Source organism: Formica exsecta, unplaced genomic scaffold (assembly GCF_003651465.1).
Source record: "Formica exsecta isolate Colony F162 unplaced genomic scaffold, ASM365146v1 scaffold59, whole genome shotgun sequence".
Classification (NCBI taxonomy): domain Eukaryota; kingdom Metazoa; phylum Arthropoda; class Insecta; order Hymenoptera; family Formicidae; genus Formica; species Formica exsecta.
In genome coordinates this window covers 289,139-309,298 of record NW_021853174.1, presented here as the reverse complement: position 1 = coordinate 309,298, position 20,160 = coordinate 289,139, and the positions used below count along the sequence as shown (strand labels likewise).

Here is a 20,160-nt window from a genome sequence, read left to right as displayed (position 1 = left end):
TTCTCTCTCTCTCTCTCTCTCTCTCTCTCTCTCTCCACATTTATAATACAAAAAAATTATAATATACTATATTTTTTATAAGAAATAATTATATATATTTATAATTAATAATTTTTTTACTTATTGTGACAAGTAAGATAAATTATATATTAATTAAAATTTTATAATAAAAAGTGACACGTGATATTTATTTGCGCTGGTAAGAGATACAAGATCTATATTAACATATATAATAATGAATCGTAAAAATTAACGATCGGTATATTGGATAACAGTATAAAGAACTGATGAGAGATGAGTTTGATTTATAAATATTACAACATCATCTTACTACATCATGATTTCGTGAATTCTCGTGTTAAAAAGTATGTCAACTATGTTGGAGCTCCGCGATCGTATCAGTATTTATGCAAGCTTAATTATAATTATTCGATATTACGACTAAATTCATTATAATATGTGACTGGGCACCAGCCAAACAGATTTAATCATTTGCAATAGTTATAATAATTATGCTTGTATTACGTTTTGACGTTTAAATATTCCAAATAATGAAAGGTTGCGTCATATAATATTAGCGAATATTTACCGAACAGCATTTGAAACAATAGTTATATACAGAGTGATACATTCTACACATTCGAGGCATTTTATATAAAATCGAGAATCTTTATAAAAGTATCGCAATTCGAATAAATTTCACTCGATATTTTAGATTCTTTGAGAATTTAAGGACCAACTTTAAAAAGCAACTATTGATTTTTAATTCGCTACTATAGTAATTAAAAACATTTTGAGAGAAATTCTCTCTCGCCTGTAAATTCAACATCTGCATTGAAAGTAAAGTCTTTTAACGCACACAAGATTCTAAATATACGAGGACTTTATTAGATGTTTTTCAAATAACAACTTTACCGTGCTGCACCAGTAGTTACATAATCAATAGACTAATTTTTGATACATTCGCGGCTTTGAATAACTTGTATATTTTTCTTTCGCGCAACTACTATTTACTGTTTATTCACACAAAGTTGACTGAATAAACGTAAACAAAGAATTATTAACTTCGGCAATTGCTTGTAAAATGCACATAAAAATCTACCATGAGTCCAGAATTATTACTTTATATATATTGTAGGTGTAGATATTGCGAATTGTATGAGATCGTGAAACTATATTCGTCGCTGAACCTAATTCTTCGCGAACAATTTCCGCAGCTTCAAAGAGCTCGCTCTCTACCCCCTTCCTCCACCTTCGCCCTCACCAGTCAACCGACGTGTCTCGTATATTTCGTTGCTGGCAGATCCGGCCTCTCCTACGTAGAGATACAAAGGACAAAACTCGGCGGATCGAAACGCGCTAAAGTTAAATCGCCGTGGCCGGAGACAGGAACGAGCGATAAATCCTCCAACCTGAAAGTGTCGTGTGCGAAACTTTTCGAAAGGGTATGGAGGAAAATGCGCGCGATACCCTCGATAGGGGGAAGGGGGGGGGAGAGGAAATTCCGTTATAACGACGTCTTAAATCGACTACTAATCCGCAAAAGTAAGCGAGCTGTTCTTCTTATAGAAGTGATAAAAATCGCGCGCGATTTTCGCTCGCTGGTTACGATTAAGGGATGAGATAAAGAGAATGTTGTCTCGGAGATGGGCGCGGGCTTTAAGAAAGTTATAATGTGAAATCGCAAACAAGGATCGTGGGGAGGCACGGAAGGGTAAGGGAGAGAGGAGGCGGTGGGGCGAAAGGGGAATGGGGGGATACCCATCCCTCGGGGATCGCTTTCGCCCTAATCGTTCGCGTCTTTAACCTCGATTGCTGGTAACCCACGCGATCGTTACCCCACATGTTTCTTCGCTCTCGCTCCCTCTGTCTCTCTTTCTCTCTGTGGCACTTAGACTTTTTAGTTTATACAACATTTCATGATGGCTGATATCGTGAAGTAGAAGGAGAAAAAGGAAGTGAGCTAAAAGTTTTCGTGATATACTACATCAATAGTGTACAGTTAAAGGCGAAAATTTAGTTATATATATAAATCTGTGAAATATATTAATCTTGGAGGAATATATATATATATGATACGTCAATTGTGCATTCTATAACAATATCAGAAATATAAATAAGAATTTACACGGAGAAAATTTTATAATAGCCAAGTATATATCTATTTTTAATTTTTTTTTTAAATTTTATTTTCGAATACATTTTCTTTTACAATTATTGTAAAGCTGGAATATAACGATATTATTTATTACTATAAAATTTGTGATTTTAACGATTATGCATTTATTTTGCGCATCAAAGTTTTTGAGCATAATTACAATAGTCCTTTGTAAAACATAAAACGTATATAATATTATTGAGTAATAAAAAAAGATATTGTGATTTATTTGTCTCTCTTATAATGTTAGTATGTTTCACAATTACAAAAAATTATATTGTAATATTTTCTTCAGTCTTTTCTCCGCGTATTTTTTCATCTGATTAAGAATTTCACGATGTTGATGAATTTTTGTTGAAAAATCGCGAAGAAGGTCGGCGGAATAGTGTCCGGAAAGAAGGACCGATCGGATAGTGGCGGCTGGCATAAGGAGCCAGCGGGGCCATGAGTTACGAGGACTCGGCAAGAGAAAGAGCAAAGTGGTGGGGTGAGGCGTGTGGCGTTGTTTACCCTTTATTTATGACGAAAGTTTGGCCAGATTTCACGAAAGCACAACCTCGAGGTCGGTTAAAGCGTGCAGCCTCGGTCACGGGGGGTCGCGTGGGGAGATCCGGCGGAGAAATTGTAGGGTCGAGGTAGCGGAACGAAACTCTGTGCCAGTACCGCGAGAAAAGAGAGAGAGGAAGAGAAAGAGAGAGAGAGAGAGAGAAACCAAGGGAATATGCGGCGAGGCCTCTCATATGCGGTTATTCGTTAATGTCATTCCGCGCGCCACGTGATTAGCAAGCTGTCAATCTCGAAGACGCAAATTTTCACACGTGTAAAATTGGCCGCGACCGCCGCTTCTATCATCTCTCGCATTTAAGAACGTTATTTATTTATACACTCTCTTTCTCTTTCTTTCTTCTGTTTTTATTTTACACTTTTCTATTCGACTAAGATAATATATATAGATCAATGTTGAATATATTTTTCTTGCCAGCGGAATCGGGGCCAAAAACTTTTTCGCGATGCTTTAATATTCAGGGCATCGACTTTCTTTGCGCAGGTGCGTTTCGCAGACTCCTCTTTCACGTTCACTTTCACCTGGTACGATGCAGAAAATGAGAATTATATTATGCGTATAAAAAGGAATTGCAATATTCAAATTATATACGGACATTTTACTTTAATCGTGTTAAATCGCGCTTGAACAAATAGTTGATTTAGATCAAAAGACATAAACAGAATTATGATTATATTCATGTGATTTCTTTTAGCATTTTTCACTAGCTATTTATGTTTCTTTTCCGAGTACGTTTTTTCACTCACGATAATTCACGGCATGTAAACAGATGTTCATCAATTATCAGAAGAGAAACAGACTTAAATATATTTAATGACATTAAACACCAGCCGGGAGAATTATCCCTCGGAAATGTCGAAGAGCGGACGTTAATAATTGGTCACGTGTTTCGTGGAATCCAATCGTAGGTGAAGTGGTCCTTGATCCAGCGCGTGTGCTAATTGGGAGCGCAATTAAAAGCGTCGGTACGTATATATACGTACGTACGTGTCGTCGCGAAAGCGAATACGGACGCGTTCTCGCCCGTCAAAATGAAACGCACGTGCAATAAAGAAAATAGAGAGAGAGAGAGAGAGAGAGAGAGGTCAATGTGGAAGAGAGATAGAGAGGGACAGATGGTGGGTTGATGCGTGCGAGTGGAGAAGAAAAAGAAAGAAATGCAAGGACGCCGCCGCCGCGCCGGTTAATTGAGTCTGCCTGACACGAGAACCGAAAACAAAACGTGTCAGCGGGTCGGTTGTGTCACGCCCTCCCCTCCCGGTGTCTGTTGCACTCGAGTGCATCGCGAGAAGGGAGTAGTCAGTCGTCGCTTTCCTCCCTTCCCCTTCCTTTCCCCCTTTCAATTATCCGTCTGTCTCGTGTCGATATAAGCGACTCGGTCTATCTTTTTTTCCATATATGCATTTTCCATTAATTAATACGATGTTAATACTTGGTTGTCGTCTCGCGTCTTTTTTTCTTTATGCTAGCCGTTGCGTCTGTCGTGTTACACAAAGAAGAGAAATTTGAATTAAACGCCAGTTTATTTCAAGAGATTTATACTCGGCTTTTCATAATGATAAATATTAATCTTAATATGGAGGAGGTAAACAAAGTTTATTTAAAAATAATGGACTTTATTCTCTACGTGCTATACGTCATATAAATTTAAGAAATAATATTCACTATCATTCGGGGCGTTGTTTTGTCGGAGCCATCTAGGATTTTTTTTTTTTTTTTTTTTACTTATATCGACAAAGGCGCGTACCGTCACCTTTTCAGCGGCTTTTCTCCGTTAAAGCTATACTTCCGTAGTGAAATGCTCCTGGGTAGAGCAAGAGGGAGAGAGGATAGAAAAGTTCAACGAAAGGTAGAAATTGCGTTGTATTCTCGCATCGGGGTAGTTCTCCGTGAACGAGGAAATTGCACGGTGCATAGCCGTGCATCCTAAATATTTACCTGCCTCTCGCCGTTACACCGCGCGCAAATATTCCATTTGCGACCGTGAAAACACGCGCGAGTCGAGTCTTCCACGAGACCGGGTCGTTGTGATACTCGAGACGGATTCAATGATGCCGCCGTTGACGTTAAAATGTCATAAAGCGGGATGGACGAAAACGTTATTTGCCGTTCCCGCAAATTACTTTTATCCTCGTGCGAGCGCGAGAGGAAAATGGTACGGTACAAATAACACGAAAGGCGGTACTGACATATATTGCGCTATCTTAGATGTGCTCTCCGATTACCGTTACGTGGTTTAGCTCACGCTACACCTCAATCGACTTGTCTATTAGAGCAAATTGCGCATAAACGCACTTTGCGATAAAATGCTTTGACATTTAGGGAAGATTTTTCCTAAACTTGTACGAAAAATTTCGAGGGGTGGTTCCTTGGGTAATTTTTTGAAGAAAAGAGTTCATAAATGCCATAGTCCTAAACGGCATAATTTTCGAATTACAAAGTGTTTCCAGATTAAAAAAATGAGATTTAAAAAAATATATTTTGACAAAAATAAGATTAAACAAAATTATAGGAACTATTGGAAGTGATCAGTTCTGCTCATGATAGATACATGAATCTATTCTCCTTCTCATTAATTGGTAAATACTTTCAAAAATACCAGCTATGCGATTCCTTAAATCAATATTCTCAATCCGGGTGGTATAAACTAAGGATTTGAGAGGTGACCCCAAATAAAAAAAATCCAAAGGATTCTGGGGAGGTCCACGGTTGAGTTCCTTCTTTTTATTAAAATTTTAACACCCTGTATCTCGAAAAGTATGCCATTTAGAACATTGGTGTATACGAACTTTTCCTCAAGAAATTACCTGAGGAATCACCTCCCGAATTTGTTCGCGCATGTTTAGAAACACCCTGTGTATACATACGTGCCACACACGTGTCGTCGAATTCACCGACAGCTATGAGTTAGCGCGCTTCTAATGAAAGCCCTTTGCCCGTACAATAGTGCGACGCCAGCAGCAAGTTTCTACGACGCGGGCGCAATTCGTACGGTTACTTTGAAGAATATCTCAAGTCGGGCAAAGTTTCGGGCGAAGCCCGGGCCAACGGTCAAATTAATGTGCAAACTTCAACGGCAATAGTTGTTTCCCTCGGAGATCTTAACTATCGAGTCGATCGCCAGACTCTCCCCCTCCTATCCTTCCGGGGGCAAGTTCATTAAACGCCGCGGTACATGTTATGAGCTTCTTTGTGCCATGATCTCGCGATAGCGAATTCTAAGCAGGCGGATTTTGCCGGACCGTTTTGCGAAACTGAGGACACGCTAATTTTCGTGCTAATTTCTCTGGCAGAACTTTAGACCACGTACAAGGTCCTGACAGACGTGTGTGGAAAGGATAATAGCAAAGGTAGAGGGATAATAACAAGGGAATCTCTCTCTATCTCTCTCTCTTTCTCTTCGACCCGGATATATCTGGAGATGCACAATACATGAATGTAATCCGAGAGTAAATGCTGTTTCAACCTAAATAAACGCGCTGAGCGTAATTCATATGCCTTGTGACAAACACACACACATATATATATATATATATATAATACATCTTCAATTTACACTCATTTCATCTATACACATATTAATTATTATTAATAATATATCGCGTGCGAGAGGAAAATTAACACTTTTAGTCGGAGTTTACGCGATAACAAAATTAACTGTAATTATTTTTGCAAAAGAATAAAAGTCTTAAAGAGATTTTTGTAATAAATAGATAATTTATTTATAACAGGATTTCTTTTTCACGACAAATGTGGACAAAAATTAAAAGCGAATGAGTGTGGAATACAAAGAAAAAAGAACATTGTATATAAATACCTATAATGCACCGGTGTTTTAAAAATTTCAGGCTAATATTAATTACTCGCCGTAATTAAATTTAATAGAGACTTTATACCGCGACAAGCTTGGTAAGGTATCGCTCTTGCTACTGGGCTACATAATGTCCAGCGTAACCGGATCACGAAGGAGGAGAATGTTCTTCTGCCTGTGTTCGTGTTCGCTTGAAACAGAGATTCCCAACTGATGTTTCGCGAATCTTTAGTTCGGGTTCATAAATATATTATTCGAGCGATCCGCATTTGGGAGATCAATGCTTACATCATTCACGATATTTTTAACAGTAGATAATAGTATATGCGCAAAAGTATTTCTAACTTTTTAATCGGTTGCAATTTTAGATAAACTAGATTGATCGCGATATATTTATACGAAATAAAGTATAGAAAAAAAAATATAAAAAAGAATATATTTTTAAATTTTGATAAAAAAATATAAATGTATAATTTATACGCACGCACACACACACACACACACACACACACACACACACACACACACACACACACACACACACACACACACACACACACACACACACACACACACACACACACACACACACACACACACACACACACACACACACACACACACACACACACACACACACACACACACACACACACACACACACACACACACACACACACACACACACACACACACACACAAGTATCGATAATGATGAAATTTTTAAATTTTACTTTCTAATATCTTTCAATTCTTACGTTTTTTTATTTGATTCTATTATAAATTACAAAGAATATATATTTTTGATACATTATTTTTAAGCAAAAATTCGATTACAAATTATCTTTCTTCTCAATTTTTTGACGCTAAAAAAGGTAAACTAAACTCTGGTATAATTTCAGTCCATTCTATTTTAAAAAAAATCCGATACGATACTCTTTTTCCTCTTCCTCCAAGTATATATATATATAAAACTGGTTTTAAAAATTCCAATAAAAATATCGCATTAAGAGAGGTTGGAAACCGCTGCTGCTCTAAAGCAAGGGGAATAGATCAGAAAGAGGTGGCTATAGACAAGAAGCGAGCACTATGTTGCCTGGAGGCAAGCAGGTGCGCAGCATCCCTATCGCTTCTCCTCAGCGACGACGCTTGCTCAACTAGCGAATCTGTCCGCTTCGTGTATGCATGCCGTCTCGGTAAGAAGGTGCCTTGCCCACAACCGAGATCGTATTATAGAACTGGCCTTTATGAACAGGGACGTACAAGTTTAGGGAAATCGAGTCGCACGAAATAGTCCAGTCTCTTCGATAATTACCCCATTCGAGAAGTAATCTATTTTTGCATTTACTTGCAGTAAATGTTTCAATTTATATAGTAATTGCTTCTGTTTATATATAGCAGCTTTAATAAAAGATGAAATTGCTTTTTTTGTGATTTCGATGAGGATAAAATTAATCGTATTTTGTTTTCCAATTTTTTTTTTTTTTCTTTTTTTTTTATTGCTATTCAATGATGCGTGTATATAAAAAATATATACTTCGCAGATATTTTTTTTTACATGTTTTTCTGTTGAACTTGAAACAGATTACAAAGCGCTTTTTTGTTGCGAACACTTGGAGGAAGATATCAATAACATTGAATTCACACACACACACACACACACACACACACACACACACACACACACACACACACACACACACACACACACACACACACACACACACACACACACACACACACACACACACACACACACACACACACACACACACACACACACACACACACACACACACACACACACACATACGCACGCACACACACACACACACACACACACACACACACACAAGTATCGATAATGATGAAATTTTTAAATTTTACTTTCTAATATCTTTCAATTCTTACGTTTTTTTATTTGATTCTATTATAAATTACAAAGAATATATATTTTTGATACATTATTTTTAAGCAAAAATTCGATTACAAATTATCTTTCTTCTCAATTTTTTGACGCTAAAAAAGGTAAACTAAACTCTGGTATAATTTCAGTCCATTCTATTTTAAAAAAAATCCGATACGATACTCTTTTTCCTCTTCCTCCAAGTATATATATATATAAAACTGGTTTTAAAAATTCCAATAAAAATATCGCATTAAGAGAGGTTGGAAACCGCTGCTGCTCTAAAGCAAGGGGAATAGATCAGAAAGAGGTGGCTATAGACAAGAAGCGAGCACTATGTTGCCTGGAGGCAAGCAGGTGCGCAGCATCCCTATCGCTTCTCCTCAGCGACGACGCTTGCTCAACTAGCGAATCTGTCCGCTTCGTGTATGCATGCCGTCTCGGTAAGAAGGTGCCTTGCCCACAACCGAGATCGTATTATAGAACTGGCCTTTATGAACAGGGACGTACAAGTTTAGGGAAATCGAGTCGCACGAAATAGTCCAGTCTCTTCGATAATTACCCCATTCGAGAAGTAATCTATTTTTGCATTTACTTGCAGTAAATGTTTCAATTTATATAGTAATTGCTTCTGTTTATATATAGCAGCTTTAATAAAAGATGAAATTGCTTTTTTTGTGATTTCGATGAGGATAAAATTAATCGTATTTTGTTTTCCAATTTTTTTTTTTTTTCTTTTTTTTTTATTGCTATTCAATGATGCGTGTATATAAAAAATATATACTTCGCAGATATTTTTTTTTACATGTTTTTCTGTTGAACTTGAAACAGATTACAAAGCGCTTTTTTGTTGCGAACACTTGGAGGAAGATATCAATAACATTGAATTATAACGGAATTGCATTTCCGATGATGTAAAGGTTGTTTTGCAAGGAGCTGAACGGATTGCAATGGTTTGTATAGAATCTTGGAAAGTGCTACTTTCTATGAATTATTATATGCATTTTAGTTGAAATTTCGAAATCGTTGTGGAGGCATTCACATAAATGAAACAACGTAATGCGTGAACTTACTGTGGTCATTCGAAACCTGTAAAACCGGCTAAGACGGCTTAGCAGGAGCGTAATGGTGGCTCGTTGTCGAGAAACTTGCTCGTCGAAAGGTTTCAATGGTAATACGATCACGATCCTTTCCACAAAATGTGAGCTCGTATCGTGGATAAATTGGCGACAATACGGTTAACGTAGGCTATAGCATACCTGCGAACTCTGATGGGAAACGGAAGACATCGGCATTTTATATCTGAAATTAGATAAAGAATTTAATTTTTAATTTTTTTAATTTAATTTTCATATATTTATCTATTTCTCATATATTTGTCGTCTTGATGATCGCGAGAGAAGTCTTTCTTTTCACTCGTTTAGCTCGAAGTGTACTGGCGCTTCGATATTTTTCGAGGAGAGAAGTCAACTTTTAAAATAGAAAACTGCATGGTTAAAATTAAAATCGCGAGTTGTCGATATCTCGTACATTACGTAGGTTTCCAAGTTACAAGAAACGAATATTTCGACGCATTATTTTTCGTTTCTCGATACGCAGAAAAAGATAAAGTCTCTCTCTTTCTCTCGTTCCCCTTTACATTCCTACCTTTATCGCTGAAGGAATCTGAGCACAACCGACAAACGGACGATCGTCGATTGTACCCATGGAGAAGATGGCGCAAGTCGGTCCAGGTGCATTTGCCGCTGCGGGAAACCGCAAACACCGATGCAGCTTTACCGCGCTCGCACGAAAGAAAGAACGAAGGAGTGCAGCAAGGGCGACACGAACGAGGGTAGAGAGGATGGGAAGAAGTATAGGGGAGATGTATATATACCTGCCTATCTACACCGCAGAAAACAAAAGCTGCGTAATCGTGCGCCCTTCCGAGTAAAAAAAAAAAAGAGAGAGAGAGATTGCCGAAATAGATATCTAAGGCGCGCAAACTTTTAATGAATTAGAAAAACAAGCTAATCCATCGTCGCTAACGCCTATGTGATGCATTAAAAACGCTTATTCAGCACTTCTCTCTCTCTCTCTTCAGGGACCCGTAATGTAGTAGTAACAATAGAGTGTGGCGCTTCGCGTTCCCTTTCCCTTATACTCCTTTTCTCCCTATTCATGTTCTGTTTAAGCAATCTCGCTCGCGATCAAACCTAACTTTGAACTCTCCTATTAAATTCTTGCGTCATTGTGTTTTGGAGTTGATATCTTTATCTCGTCGAATGGAAAGAAAAATATCGACAAAGCCTGACGATTGTTAATAGAGATCGTAAAAATACGTGTTAACGTATTAATAAATCCGGAATGATCAAAACATCGTCTCGTGAGGGATGTTGAATAATTTCGATGTATTAATCAGTTATATCTTTATTATCCGTTGGAGGACGGAGAGGATTGTTGGATTGTGTTTATCTTCGAACCGCCTTTCTCGGCTGTACTTTCGCGTTGATTTCGCTGCGCTAACAGGTTCCACGATCAGTCGGAGACGGCAAATTAGCCGCTGGACGGAGTAAGAGAAGAGAAGAGAAAGAGAGAGAAAGAGAGAGAGAGAGAGCAGGCAGATGCAGGATTCTTGGCAGGGTCAAACCTCCCGGCCATCTTCTGATGCCGCTTATACCTCGCCCGGGCCCTTCTCCGCTTCTGTTGCCGGCTGCTCCTCTCTACTTCTCTCATCTCCCCGTGGCAAAAAATCATGCGTACATGTGCACACAAAGGCCCCCGTGGAATAAGGAGGGCGCGAGGTAGATCGAGGAGGTTGAGAAGGTGGGGTTTATACGCAGGTCGAGAGCAGGTAGGAAAGATACGCGCGGCGGCAACCGGTTCTCTCCCCCTCGCAGACTCCGGTAACAGGTTCCCGAACCGGTCCAGGCCAGATCGCGAGTCGGCGATCGCGTGTTGCTCGCGTGGCCGGACGCGGCCGAGGCTCGGCGGAAGCGCCCGAGTTGGAGCATTACACAAATTGCGCCATTATGTGTAATGGGTCTAGAAAAAAATGCCGGATAGAGATCGAGATGCCGGATGATGAGCGGGGAATCTGCAGCGCGGCTAAGATCGAGAAAGAGAGAGAGAACGAAATCGGAACGCGGACAATTAGAATTTCATGATTCTTCGAGATATTCAAGGATCGCGCCAGTTTTCAATTCGATACTAAAACCGATCGTCTTGAATTCACTCTCGTACACAAAGATTCAAGATGTTTTTCCGTATCATCTCAAATGTATACACAATACACTTCCATCTTCCAGAAGGTTTCTTAGAGACGACGATTTCTCAACGCGTACAATTGCACTTGTATCATCCTCTTTCATAGAACGATGCTTATAAATATATCTATAAATAAATTCAAAGATCTCGTACACAAAGATTCAAGATGTTTTTCCGTATCATCTCAAATGTATACACAATACACTTCCATCTTCCAGAAGGTTTCTTAGAGACGACGATTTCTCAACGCGTACAATTGCACTTGTATCATCCTCTTTCATAAAACGATGCTTATAAATATATCTATAAATAAATTCAAAGACCCCATCTATCCGCTCTGCAGAACACGCGCATTATATATGCAGTTGTTATTATTTCGCACACATGTGCCTGTCTACGTGCGTGCGAAATTTAAAGGGTATTAATACTTCGAATTTTCTTTAAGTATATGTAATACGATGGGGGAGAAACGTAGCAGCAGCACATCTCGCCAATGTATCTCACCGGTATCATCCGCAACGCTCCACCATAATTTTCTGCAATATAGTGCCATATCCTCTCTCGCGCTGATGTATTGTAACCGGTATCCTATCGAATCAAGCAGGTGGCTCGACAGGCTCCCTTATATTTTGACGATTAGTTCTGGACCGAGCTTCTTCTCGAAGGACGGACTCCGCTCTGCCACAACACCTTTCTCTTAGCCAGGGCCGCAGTTTGATATTTCATACTTAATATCTCATACAAATGAGTAATATGAAATTCTAGAAATACATACATTCGATATCCATAAAAGTTTTGCAAAATGAATCTAAAAATATAACAACTCGTTTCTCGTTATTAAACTGCAATATCTATTCTAATATTAAAGTCCTGAAAAATTAAAAGTCGCATTAGTCGTATTCTTCTCGACATTTCTCCAATCTCCTGTTTTTAATTTTATTAAATGTACCGCTCGAAATAATTAGAAAATCACATCATTGAACAATTCTGTAATTTGAACCGAGTAATAGGAAATGATAAAATATCACATTTTATGAATCAATTCACTTAAATAAAATATCTGAAACATTAGATATCTTTAAAATAATATAGAAATCGGTAGAAGCAATTTCCTAATTGTTTATAATAGTACATTTTACATTAAATTTTACGCCTCGAGGATTGAATTTTTATATCACAGAGTCATACTAATGTGATTTATGTGATGATAATATCTCATATTATAATTATCAAAATTTAGATATATAATATTACATATATATACGGAGTATCCCTGGGTCACCACCTAATGATTCTAGAAATTTGAGATTATATGAAAACGATTTTTTCTCGACGAAAATGTCAAGGGAGGTCATTACTATTTTTAATTTTCCAATTTTGCCATCATATTTCTTTGTAACTAACAATAAATTAAAATTTTATTAAACTCTACTTGAAACTAATTGAAGAATGTAGCTTTGACGATCTTTTAATTCTCTTTATAAGGTTCGTTTGCGAAAAGCCCTTCTTTTTGAATCGCTTATAACTTGCAAGTTATTGATGTCTCGACATTTTCACCGAGGAAAAGCCGTCTTCAAATTGTCTTCAAATATCTACTATTTTATATATATAAACGTAATATGCCATTGTTTAATTCTTAAATCTTCTACTGTATCTTAACTATTCTTTTTTACAATTTTCCAATTTTTTCTACAAATTAATTATTTTTTCTTTGAATTATAAATGATAAATAAATAATATTTGTACGAGGTTTACTGTCAATAGAATTAACATAATAAATGCGCATTGTTTCCATCAGTTCCATAAAATTATTATAAAGTAATAGAATCCTCGGAAGATCTCGCTTAATATATACACATACATTTTTTTAAGTGGCTTAAAGAAATGGAAATCGCTAATAGATAACGAATGGATTTTTAATCTCTTAATGGATTCGCCAGGAATCGGGGAGATTATCGGGCGTTTCTTGGTGGAATTCCTCCTTCTACCATCAACCGCATGCGTCCCTGGAAAAACGAGACAGCCGCCGGTCATCCTGGTTACGGCGTTGGCCGCCGGGTCGACCGGACCCCGACGTCGACGGTGTAGCCTGTGCGTGCACTTGCCGCGAGGGAAAGGTGGATGGCCGCGACCTTGATGCGCGTGGTTCTCGCGTGCCCGAACCCTCACGAAGCACGACGAGGACGTCCGAAGCCGAGGATCAACGTTTGTGTGTATGTATACGCGGTTGTTAAATTATCTCTCGCGCGCTTCTCCTCCCGATCTCTCCTCTTGGAACGTTTCCTTTACACAGCTTCCTATCCCCTTCTTTATACACGTCGCGCGCGTCCCATCTTTTTCTTAGCTCTCCTCTTCGCGAAGGTACGCACTTACACACATGTAGCCGATATGTGTGAGATCTCACGGAAGCTGAAACGACTATCGCTACGCTCGACTCTTGAGCTCCGGTGCTAGTTTTCTCTACGATGAGACCGGTATCTCGACTTAACCGACCAGTCATCCGAGGCAACCAGTGTCTCTCAACGCGTCACCGACGTGTCCCGATAATATCGCTCGAATGATCCTTAAATTGCAATTTTAGGCGCACGTTTCATCTTGAGAATTACATGTTGCTGAAAATGCGATGCTTATCGAAGTTCATTGATTGCTGATATATTTTATCTCATTTTCAGTCATGACAAATTTTCTATGAAACCCGTAATATGCAAGATTACGCTTTGCATTTTCAATAGAAATATGACATTGAATTTATTTTATATACATTGAAGATATAAATATCTCTTGTAGTTATTGAACAATCATTTTTTGAAAGATATATTATTTCTATGTATCTGTAAAAATGTGAAGATTTCGTTTTAGGGACGGAAAGATGCTTATGACGCTTATTTAATATGTATTTATCTTAATTTTTCAAAAAAATGTTAGAGTATGATGAGATGCCACAAAAATTGCGTTTTATACACATACTTGACGATATAATTATCTTTGTGAAATTCATCATCAAAATATGACAAAACTTTGAATTGTCTTTCTAGAATTATCATTTGTTAATGAAATTATAATTTATTACAATTCTGTTATTGATATCTTTTTGTTCTGTATAATGAAATCTTTCTTGAAAAGTAAATTGGATTCAGCCAACGTGGCTTCGTTGCATTACGGGTTGCCTATAAATCAGGGGTAAAAGGGGTCTCTATTCAAAGTATGTTAAGACTACATTAAATTGCTCAAGTGATAATGACATAATTGTAAGAAAGATACATGCAAATAATAAGTTATTATAATGAATATTTATGCATTTAATTTAAACAAGTTTGCAGTTAATAATTATTTGTATTAAAAAATTTGATTAAGTCAAAACATTGTTCCAAGTATATTTTTAGGAATGACTTTAAAACGTCAAGACATTAGCATATGAATTTCTGAACATCTCTTTTTTTTTTAATTAAAAAAAAAATTTTTTTTTTGTGAGACATTTACGAAATGATGGATGCCTGAAAGTATTACTAAGCTACAGAAGGTTCGATTACTTAAGATATGATTTCAAAAAAGGAGCTAAATATATCGTATATTATAGAATATAAAAAATATATTTCCTATTTTAATAACTTTTTCGTTAATATTCTTCCGTAAATGATTAATTATTCAACTGTGTTGCAACATTCATTCCTATATCACGCAAAATAATTATATATCTTTACATAAAACAACTTCGCTGCTTGATGATTCAGGAGCTGATAAAGAAAATTCCTGGATATAGCTCTGGCCTCCCTGAAAAAGCTTTTCTTCTTCTGTACTTTTCTCCTCATCTTTGAAATCTGTTATAAGTGACGTATTTGGCACTTTAAAAGATAATTTTTTATAATCTTGATACAAAAATCGTACAAGTGAATTTGAAATATTGTAAAATGACTTACAATCAGTCTTAAGATCTTTGTCGTCGTCGATGTCGCTCTTTTCAAAACTTTCGTCCGAATTCTCCTCTTCAATTTCAAGATGTAGATATGACAATGTGTACACAAGTGTTATGAAAAACAAGATTGTACCAATGCCAATAAAGGCTGATAGAATTGGCCAATAAAACATCCAGTAACGTAGCCCTGATAAGTGAGCATTTATCACGAGGTTAGCAGAATAGAATTCTATGTGTCTTGATTGGATTTCAATAAATATAATTGTTACTGGATGGTTCTGGAATATATAAATTTATCTCAATATATATTATATAAATATCTTGTAAAACTGTAACTAAATTGTAAAGAAAAAAAATTCTGTTAGAAATTATTACCTGATCTTCTTCAAAATTACCGAACAATTCGAGAATAACATCTTGTTTCTCTTCAACATTTCCAAAAATCATCATAGGAAAAAATGTAAGAGTTGTAAGTGCGTGTAATAATGTACTACGATAATGTAACATTGCTGATCTACACGTATGGTCTACAAGATATCCATCGCGACTGCGCAATTGAGCGCAGACCATAAACATACCTGGAAAAAGAAATTAATTTCTTATAAAACATGATATTCTATCAACGATATATTCCATCAATGATATATATTCATAATTGAAACTTTACCAAGCTCTTTGTTGACTGGTGACTCTGGCATTTCCAGATGCAGATTTATTTTGTATGGCTGGCCGACCATCAAAAGTTGCTGTCTCTTGGTCAATTGTACATTAGCTTGTGGAAAACTGCATTTTCCTTTCTCTTCATCGCACGATCTACAATAAAGAGCCGATAATATGATTTAGTAATTTCATTTTATTCAACTCAATTATTTTTTAATTCTGTTTAATTCAATTAGATTATTATTTTATATTTACATTAATTTACAGACAAACAATAGAGAGATGTTATGTTATTATTATTATTCTACATATTTAGTAGAGAAGCATTTGTCCACTTATTCTTAGACTTTGAAATCTTTGAAGAATATTTCTACGTCATATCCATTATTATGTCATACATTATTGTCGCTATTTAATTAATGTATAAAATAGAGAATCATAAATAAAGCTTACTTGAAATTCATATTTACGGGCCGTGCGTATGACATACTCGGCATGTAGGCATAGTAAAAGGCTGTATAAAGAAATATGGACAACCAAATTATGAGAATAACGCTGATAATAATGATACCGCCGCGGAAAATCGTATCTTTGGCAGACTGCACGCTTCTTCTGGTTGTTCTCCGTACGTTGAACCACTTTTCAGTGATATCGCGTAATATTCTCGAAAACATTTTGCGCGATTACTTGCAAGGTCACATGTACGACGAAAATCACTTTTTAAAAGATATCAATTGTGTGTTCGACATTCGATGTTACATAATAGGCCAAATTATTTTTCGACTTGTGATAAATTTGTTTCAAATAACTTTTGTCGTTTATATTTTAATGCGCACATATTGGACACATTGTTTACAATTAAGAAACCCTTCAGGTATCATTGAGAACGCGAGACTGGAAATAGCAACTGACGATGACTCATCTATTTGACATTGCAGTGAGATAATCGACCACTTCGAATATCCTCGAGAATTATGCGGATGTCAACAAAGTGTTTTTTACATTTTCGCGCTTCTCGTGAACATCAAGAAAGGTTATGTGAATATGAAAGTATGTAAACATAGTATGCTGCGATCTTCTAGAGAACTCCCATCGATCTTCCAAATTCCAAATCTCACTTCCTTGACAAGAGATAATCTCTAGAGTTGCGTTCCAAAATTTACTTCTTGGGAGCAGAGCAACGTTCGATTGACCAATCGGGACAAAGAAATTTTTGGTTCTTTTATCCTGATTGGTCAATCAAACTCTATCCCAAAGGAATAAATTTTGGAACTTACCTCAGATGGCGCGAATAGTACTAGACTAGAGATATCAAGGATCCTAGGGCTTTTTTCTTTCTGTTACAGAGATATGGAGAACTTATTTTTCTCGACATTGGCAACATTGATTCTGGAACTTTGCGCTCTCGCCGCGTGAGATCACCAAGCTCGAATTCAAAGATCGGCGAGTATGTTTAGATCTTTGACTTTTCTATTTGACTATTTTATTTTGTATTAGAATATAACTGTTATATGGCATTATATCTTTAAAAATCACAGTATAATAGTATTGTTAAATCGCGCGTTTGCTGGATATCGGACCGGTCTCTATCAGAGATTGGAAATCAAATCTTGAAATTTGAATTGGTAACTCACTTTGTTGGTTTTATCTCTCAATCAAATTATATCCCCCGCCGATCCTGAAAGGAGCAAAATTTTAATCGCGCGATTACTTCTTGCCGAAATATATTTCTCTAATAATTTTGACACGCGATTTATCATAATTGTGACACTTCTACAGATCTTTGAAATCGTTTTCTAAGAAAGATTCATAAAGGATTGCGATATGTCTTCATAAACGCATCATGTCTAAAGATTGCATCACGACTCTCAGTCATATTGACAAATAAATGACAATGTTGCCTCAGAACTATGTTTGAGAGAAGAAATATCTTATATTTTTGTTTTTTTCTTTTTTTGAAAAGCTCTTTTACATTTCAACTCAAATTCAAATAATTAAATCGAAATTACCGAAAATAGGTACGCAATTTTGAAATATAAATTGATTCGCGCTGATAATCTTTTCCCAATTCTATTCTAATTCTAAGATTGTACATTTTTCAATAAATCTCGAAAAAGATTTCCTTTCTAACTATGTTATATATAATTTCAGACAAGGTCGTACATAGAAAGGAGTATATTAGAGGATGTGCGGACGGTAGCTTGGACTCAAGGACGCAATTATCTGCGAGAAATCACACGTAAGAATTAGAAAGCAGTAATGATGTCCTGACCTTTATTTACCTGTACCTGTACATGCATTAATCTACGCTATTCACTACACATGTTAACATCTTGCGTCAACTATATCATCATCGTTTTGACGATCTTTTAGATCCTTGGTAGCGCTTTGCATAATGTTTTGATTGTTCGCTATTTTCGCTTTGTTAAGCGAATAATTACGAAATAAGGCCTCCTCTTCTTGGAAATAATCTCGCAATTGATCCAACTTCACGCAATGCGCTTCTGCAAAAATTAGATTGATAAATATTAATTAATTTTTACGATTAATAAAATTATTCTTGTATAGAAAAAAAGATTCTTTAAAAAGATTGTAGAAAATATATAATTCTAATAGTTAATTCTTATAAAGTTCCATATTTACTTAAAAGAATGTATTAAAGCTTAGCTTCTGCTAAATATTTCGTAGTTATTATATATATTTACTATGAAGATTTGCGATATAGTCCAATTCTCCATTATAGTCTTTCGGCAAAGACTCGGGCGGTATATAAGAATATATGTCGGAGACGTCACCGCTGTGAACATGAAGCTACAAAATAAAAGAAAAATTAAAGTAAACTTTTTTGTATAGCTGAAGCACGTCAGACGCATAAAATGAGATAATTTCAATAAACTCGCCATTATTATATCACATAAAATAACGAATTTTAATGTATCTTTATGATATCGATACGCATATTCATGCGTATGTAAATCTAATACTATTTACAATTCTATGACCTTCACCGGTATAACAGACTTGAAAATTTTGCAAGTTAAATTTGAAATCGGCGTCTGAGCATAGCTTAGTCATACTTTTTCATGAAATTTATAATTAATGAAATTTATAATTAAAAACTACTTTATCAAAATTGGTCGAGCCAAATCTCATGAAAAAAATCGAAAATCAATTTACCATGTCGTAAAGTTCTCGCTTCATAAACGGTCTGATGAGAGCGAGGACTTTGTCCATAAACCAGACCGCGTTCAATACATGAATGGCCTTGAGCCTGACCGGCATGCCATCCTGAAGATACTCGAAGAACCAGCGAATACTATTTAACGACAGCCTAGTCAAGTGACCAAGTCTCACGTTATGCATGTCAAAGAGGAAAATATATCCCGGCGAACAACCATCCGTGTAGAGGCTCGCGTCTATGGACATCAGCAGCAGCTTGATACCGTCATTAAACATGTATTGGGAGGACCGTGAATCTGCCAGACGATGAAAAATTATCCGGGAACCGTTTCGATCTGGCTTGGGAAGCGCTACAAACTCCCTATAACACAAGAAATTAAATTTACATTTTTAGAGTTTAAATTAAATTTTTATCCATAGTTTAATATTTCGCTCTTAAAGATAGGTGTGTAAAGTCCAATCGAATATCATTATTGTCCGGTTATATTTCCACGCTGATTAGATTTTCCGCTGCATATTGTATTTATATTTCTATTTCAATTACCTATTGTGAACAAGAAATCGTATATATATTTTGACAGAGTTTGAATATTAAAAGAGCGTATTATTATGATGCAAATACTTTTATTTATTAGGAATGTATCTGGTATTAATTGATTTGATTTTATATACATGCTTACTTGTATTAATATAATATATTAATATATATCCTATCATATTA

At 36.4% G+C, this 20,160-nt stretch overlaps 2 protein-coding genes and 1 long non-coding RNA gene across 10 annotated transcripts in view; 1 reads left to right on the top strand and 2 right to left on the bottom strand.

The window, feature by feature from the left end:
• The window catches only part of LOC115242273, a 67,331-nt gene that overhangs the window by 43,641 nt on the left and 3,530 nt on the right, over positions 1-20,160 (top strand). Inside the window, exons 3-5 of one of the 2 annotated variants that reach the window (XR_003885034.1) lie at positions 13,627-13,899; positions 17,606-17,706; positions 18,411-18,498. This is a non-coding gene — a long non-coding RNA (uncharacterized LOC115242273). Of the gene's footprint in view, positions 1-13,626; positions 13,900-17,605; positions 17,707-18,410; positions 18,549-20,160 lie in introns of those variants that run through there. The other variant, XR_003885033.1, reaches the window with a different exon arrangement.
• Positions 15,110-17,354, bottom strand: LOC115242272 (seipin). Of its 2 annotated transcripts, none has more exons than XM_029818445.1 (5): positions 16,713-17,354; positions 16,267-16,412; positions 15,975-16,177; positions 15,604-15,877; positions 15,110-15,504 (listed from the first exon to the last, which is right to left on the bottom strand). In XM_029818445.1, the coding sequence occupies exons 1-5, from the start codon at positions 16,931-16,933 to the stop codon at positions 15,374-15,376; spliced, it is 975 nt and encodes a 324-aa protein (XP_029674305.1). In that variant the 5' UTR covers positions 16,934-17,354; the 3' UTR covers positions 15,110-15,373. The 2 variants fall into 2 exon arrangements, with proteins under 2 accessions (XP_029674305.1, XP_029674304.1); XM_029818444.1 differs by having other exon boundaries at positions 15,110-15,528; positions 16,713-17,352.
• Positions 18,510-20,160, bottom strand: part of LOC115242271 (alpha-tocopherol transfer protein-like) — a 7,775-nt gene continuing 6,124 nt past the window's right edge. For all 6 annotated transcript variants that reach the window (XM_029818438.1, XM_029818443.1, XM_029818441.1 and 3 more), the window contains 3 exons: positions 19,437-19,800; positions 18,965-19,070; positions 18,510-18,763 (listed from right to left, as the gene is read on the bottom strand). In XM_029818438.1, the coding sequence (XP_029674298.1) occupies positions 18,585-18,763; positions 18,965-19,070; positions 19,437-19,800 (649 nt within the window). In that variant the 3' untranslated portion in view covers positions 18,510-18,584. The remainder of the gene's footprint in view (positions 18,764-18,964; positions 19,071-19,436; positions 19,801-20,160) is intronic.